At 36.5% G+C, this 6,000-nt stretch overlaps 1 protein-coding gene across 1 annotated transcript in view; it reads right to left on the bottom strand.

Annotated features, from left to right (window-relative positions):
- Positions 1-885: 885 nt before the first annotated feature.
- The window catches only part of LOC106568899 (phospholipid phosphatase-related protein type 5), a 72,007-nt gene continuing 66,892 nt past the window's right edge, over positions 886-6,000 (bottom strand). Inside the window, exon 6 of the mRNA XM_014139688.3 lies at positions 886-2,755. Within this exon, the coding sequence (XP_013995163.1) occupies positions 2,726-2,755 (30 nt within the window). The 3' untranslated portion in view covers positions 886-2,725. The remainder of the gene's footprint in view (positions 2,756-6,000) is intronic.

The following is a 6,000-nucleotide window of genomic DNA, read 5'->3' as shown; positions in this document are numbered from 1 at the left end:
TAAGCTAATTGTATGTGTGGGGTACAGAGATGAGGTAGTCATTCAAAAATCATGTTAAACACTTATTTCCATGCAACTTATGTGACTGGTTAAGCACATTTTTACTCCTGAACTTATTTAGGCTTGCCATAACAAAAGGGTTCAATACTTATTGACTTATTAAGAAATTTCAGCTTTAAATGTTGTATTAATTCGTATAAATGTCTAAAAACATAATTCCACTTTGACATTTTGTGATATTATGTGTAGGCCAGTTACAAAGAATCTCAATTTAATCCATTTTAAATTCAGGCTGTAACACAACATAATGTGGAAAAAGTCAAGTGGTGTGAATACTTTTTGAAGGCACTGTATAATGAAACTCAAAAAGCTTTCCTTAATTTATCCTAATGATAAAACCTGTAAAACCCGCAGAATTTTTTTCAAAAGTTGCTTAAATGTCCAAAAAGAAAAAACACATTGTATACACTGTTCGCTCTCTGGATACAATAAATTGGCTATGTGATATAGGCTATTTTGCACCAAAAAGTTGAAAGAAATTGATTATTTTTATATTTATTCATTCATGTATCGATACTTTCTTACATATAACTGTTTAAAACCCAATCGGGATACCTTTTCTATTGGAGTTTTGTTGTTTGAAGTGGATATATAGCATTTTGCCACAAAGCATGGTTATTTGTCTCTCTAAAATAAAAATACCTTGCAATATATTTCAAACAAAATTATATCTGTCTTTTCACTAGCCCATGTCATGTTAAGATGAAAAAAGCTGAGCTCTATCTCTTTCACAAGATGTGTTGTTAATTCATGTCAATTAAAAAAAAAATCTGAAAATGGATATATAGTATCACGTTTTGGAATGAAACTTCAAAACAGACATGCTTGAGTCAAACCTATTTATTTTGATTTTATTCAAATACATTTACACCGCAACTTTCTCACAATTGAGTTATTTTTTCATTTTCTACAGTGTAAGAGGACCTGCAGCTGCTGCTGGGTTAATGTTACTCATAGTGATGAGATCAATAAACAAAGATCTGGTATAATGGGACAATATCAAAACAAAAGAGTTATAAAAGTAACGAAATCTGTACAAGCGAAAAAAACGAACACTCAAACTACATATAAGATCAAAACAATACACAAATATATTATATATTATAATTAACGCATTTACATATTTTTTTAAGTAACGAAATGGTTGACAGTGAACAACATCTCCAGAATCATTCAAATGCCCCATACATTTTCTAGAAAAACTAAGACAAAGTAAATAATGAGATTTTAAATGTATAAAAACCATGTCATCACATTGTACATGTATAGATACCTTTTCTAACTGCACATGAATAGTAGAACCCTCCATTTTCAGATGACGGTCTGAGACTGTTAGGGGTCATACGGTACGACATACCATTCAGACAGTAGACGGTAAACAGTACAGCCACATACAGTACAACTGTGTAAAAATGTCATCATGGAGATTAAACATACAACAGGGGTTTTCATCAAATTGTGGTGGTATAAAAACAACTTTACCGATAATGCATTTGGGAAACTGAAGTCTTGTCGTGCATCAACTATGAATCTCATTGCTGGCCTGTGAGTTTAAAACAATACTCCATATTGTGCTAAACAAGTATCTAACATATCAACATACAGTATATATCCATGCTTTTGCAACACAATGAAATAGGAGGAATGAAACCGAGAAATGAAAAAACATCTCTTTATTTCCGCACTGGCTCTGTTGCCTGACCGTGGTCATGTTATGGTTGTTGATTGTCTGGCAAGCCCTAAGCAACGTCCTTCAATCCACAAGAGAAAATTATGTTCAAAGGTTTATCAAGCACACACACACGGACACACTTTTACGGCTCCATGCACATATGCACACACAGTCGCATAGTTGCACACCTAAATGCCCATGTATTTCTAGCTAATTGTAAGAGGGACACAATTCATTAATTGATTTCTCTGAAAACTACCAAAGCCTATATAAAATGGCAATGATCTTTGGCTCTTCATTCTCTCAGGTCTGGTTGGTAAAATCTAGACAGAAGTAAACCCATACATATTGGCTCTGACAAGATACAGTTTGGATTGCACTTTTGCAAGCAAGCACATATAAAGTAATAAACAGCCATGATAGAAAACACATTATACACGTTTACACTGTTGGCTAGGATTCATGATCTTTGACATTGAAGGAAATAAAATTAAAATGCTGTACAATACATATTTATATACACATATATGAGACATGTTTGATACAGTAACTTATAGCATATACAAATAAGGAATACTTTTTGGGAAATCAATGAACAATGAACACCATTCATCAGGTGAAGAACAGAAGGAGGGAACATGTTGATTGGAGAGCAAAAAATAATTTAAGCTAAAGGATGTTTGATTTGGAAATAGGGTCATACTGTATAGATCAAGGTTGGGGTCAATTTGAATTGAAGTCAATTCTTGAAGTGATTTGAATTTAAAATAAAATGATGGAAATAAAATATAAAATGATTGAGAAGTCTTGAAAATAGATGCCTTTTTTCAATTATTGAATTGCAATTTCAGTTTACTTCCAGAATTCACTAAATGCAACTGACCACAACCCTGTTATACATAGATATCATCTTCAGGATCTGTGTTGCCCTCTGGCGACCATGGCAGTGAGCAGCAACCACATCCAACTGTGTGTCATGTGACACATTCATTGTCATGTGACCTCGGCGAAAGTATTAGAGTTCTAAAGGAAAAAAGAAGCAAAAGAAGAAACAGAACAAAAATTTGTCTTCAATGATTCACTATATTTAATATTCAAGACATTCTCTGCATTCAATACATCCCAAGATTAGTAACGCCATAAAGGAACTATTAAGTACTGAAGCATTTTTATGAAGTAAACTGATTACGTCAGATTAGACATTACTTGGTAACATGATATTTGCGATCTTGATATAAAAAAAAAAAAAAAAAAAAATAGCACAGTCAAGGTACAGTATCAGTCCTGTGACATCTTGGTCCCCAACATCTCTTGCTTTCCGTATTTTAATTATATAACGACCCTTACATAACCTCAAGCTAATGAGTCAGTTGCTTTGATTGTGCTGAGGGGCTTGTTAGGCTGTCTGTCCACACATGCATGCACTCACACAACATGTAAATGCACACACACACAGACACAAACACACACACAAAGTGGGCCAAGTAACATGAGGCTAGCACACTGTACAGCTCCTGGGTTGCCTCTACAGTGGTTGCTCAACTAAAAGTTTTCAGATTATGCTGTGGGGCATAGAGGTAATTTGTGGTTTAGTACAGTACCCTGTGTCACTACTTCATTACTCCAGACCAGCGCAATGGGGAGTTAGAGCACTGATTATGCTTTTGGATCCCAAGGCGCTAATGTGTCTCTAACTGACAATGAATGGGCGACATAAACCAAATAGAAACTGATAATTATGCACGACTTCAAAATGTAATTTCAATGAACTGAATGATGAGGATAAAGAAGGTGATTGAATTTAGAAAAATAGTGTAAGAATTGCTATTCCTCTGTCCTGCACGCGCACACCCTACTCGTCAGTATTACTTACTAAAACTGTTGTTACACTATGGTTTTTATTCTAAGAGAAATGAAAATGTTCAATTATATTCCATGATATTCTTAAGATATACTGTTGAAGTCGGAAGTTTACATACACCTTAGCCAAATACATTTAAACTCAGTTCTTCACAATTCCTGACATTTAATCCTAGTAAAAATTCCCTATCTTAGGTCAGTTAGAATCACCACTTTATTTTAAGAACGTGAAATGTCAGAATAATAGTAGAGAGAATGATTTATTTCAGATTTTATTTCTTTCATCACATTCCCAGTGGGTCAGAAGTTTACATACACTCAATTAGTATTTGGTAGCATTGCCTTTGAATTGTTTAACTTGGGTCAAACGTTTATGGTAGCCTTCCACAAGCTTCCCACAATAAGTTGGGTGAATTTTGACCCATTCCTCCTGACAGAGCTGGTGTAACTGAGTCAGGTTTGTAGGCCTCCTTGCTCGCACACGCTTTTTCAGTTCTGCCCACAAATTCTCTATAGGATTGACGTCAGGGCTTTGTGATGGCCAATTGTATATTCATTTTCATTCTTTCTTACTTAGCAAGGCATGATATCCTTCACTAATATCTACTGGCTTAATTATGGGATTGCGTGTTTAATTTATGAATACTGAAGCAGGCAGCCAGGCAGTCAAAGCGAGCAGTGAGCCTGGATCCAAAGGGTTTTCTAAAGCATCCTAATGTGTCAGATTTATTTGGGTCACCTCCTGTACTGAGTTTGAAGATGGCCTATGGCCATGTTGATGTTGTGTGTACCAACGCATTTAGTGTGGAAATGCATTTAGCTACAGTCTCCCTGCTGCTACACTAAACTGTGCAATGAGTGAATCCATACTGCAGTTTAGGTTTCCACTGGGTGTTTTTGGATTTCTAAAGTACATATAGTCCCTCAAACCTCAACTACTACAAATTTGACCATTCTTGCCATTAATGCTTTGCTCATCTCGCTCTCATGCATGCATTCATGCATGAACGCAAACACAAACACACCTCTCCACATCTCCTCGTTCTTATTCACCTCACACACTTCAGTCTAATGAGATGTGGTCATCCTCCTTCGCGTTGACGAATGGCCCAATGTAACTTCCCCTGGACTCATTGTGATTTCAAATAGGGGGAGCACTGGGTCTCCATAAGGCACTTCATCAAGATTACCAAGGGGGCCGGAGACATACTGTATGTCCCTGTAATGCATGACCTTGCATTCCCCTCGCTATAGGGTCTGCAAAGGCTACATCATTAATCTTCAGGAGCAATGCCACTGTATTATGCTTATAGAGGCAACCCAGGAGCTGTACAGTGTGCTAGCATCATGCTACTTGGCCCACTTTGTGTGTGTGTGTGTGTGTGTGTGTGTGTGTGTGTGTGTGTGTGTGTGTGTGTGTGTGTGTGTGTGTGTGTGTGTGTGTGTGTGTGTGTGTGTGTGTGTGTGTGTGTGTGTGTGTGGTGTGTGTGTGTGTGGGGGGGACAGACAGCCTAACAAGCCCCTCAGCACATTCAAAGCGCAGTGGTTCTTCCTGTAAGGTGTGCTTCATACTGCAGCACACCTTGCGGGCTGCCGCAGAGATCTATGGCATGTTATTTAATTGTCAGCCATTGTTACCATTAATGCTAGTTAGTGCTAGCTTGACCACCAGAGGATATCTTTGAGAAGCATTCGATAGCCTTCAATATTGTCTGTAGTAGATCATTTAAAACCTTTTTTGTAAGAACATAGTATATGGGATTGATTTTAAGAAATGTAGCTTAATTTAATTAATAATATAATGTTTCTATTCCAAGAAAAAACTAAAAACGAAACCCTCATGGTTTCCGTTAGGAAAATATGGCGCTGTACTACGTAACGGTCGGGAGTAGGCTACAGTACTAAGAGCATAACATTTCCACACCCTAACTGTAGTCTAACCAATACCCAAATGGAAATTCTGTGAAAATACAAATCTCATTGATTTATCAAGACCAGTCCCCAACGGTGCTGAAATAGTTGACCACAGCGGGTAGGCTATTGCTTCAAATCCTATTGCTTCTAACTTCAATATACTTTTTAAATAAATAAGACCTACACCACTTTTAACAGCACATTACTCAACACTAGTGAGACTCATGTCGCCGATGGTAGACCTACAGTATATTGAAGAAGAAAAAAATTCAATGACGTGACTTTCCGCCAATAATTAGATTTAGAGGATTGGAGGATTCTAAATTAATATCTAAGGGGCATTTTACTTTAGAGCAAATCTGATCTGTGAGAATATCTAAGGGGAAGTTATATCATTCTAAATGAATTAATAATGATAATAATAATCGCTTTGTTTAAAAAATAACAATATTTTGGAGAGTTCAAATAACCTAAAGTGAGCGAGAAAAAGGCCA

Source organism: Salmo salar, chromosome 14, assembly GCF_965601325.2.
Source record: "Salmo salar chromosome 14, fSalSal1, whole genome shotgun sequence".
Lineage (NCBI taxonomy): Eukaryota > Metazoa > Chordata > Actinopteri > Salmoniformes > Salmonidae > Salmo > Salmo salar.
The sequence above is the reverse complement of the archived record's forward strand: the minus strand, read 5'-3'. Positions and strand labels throughout refer to the sequence as shown.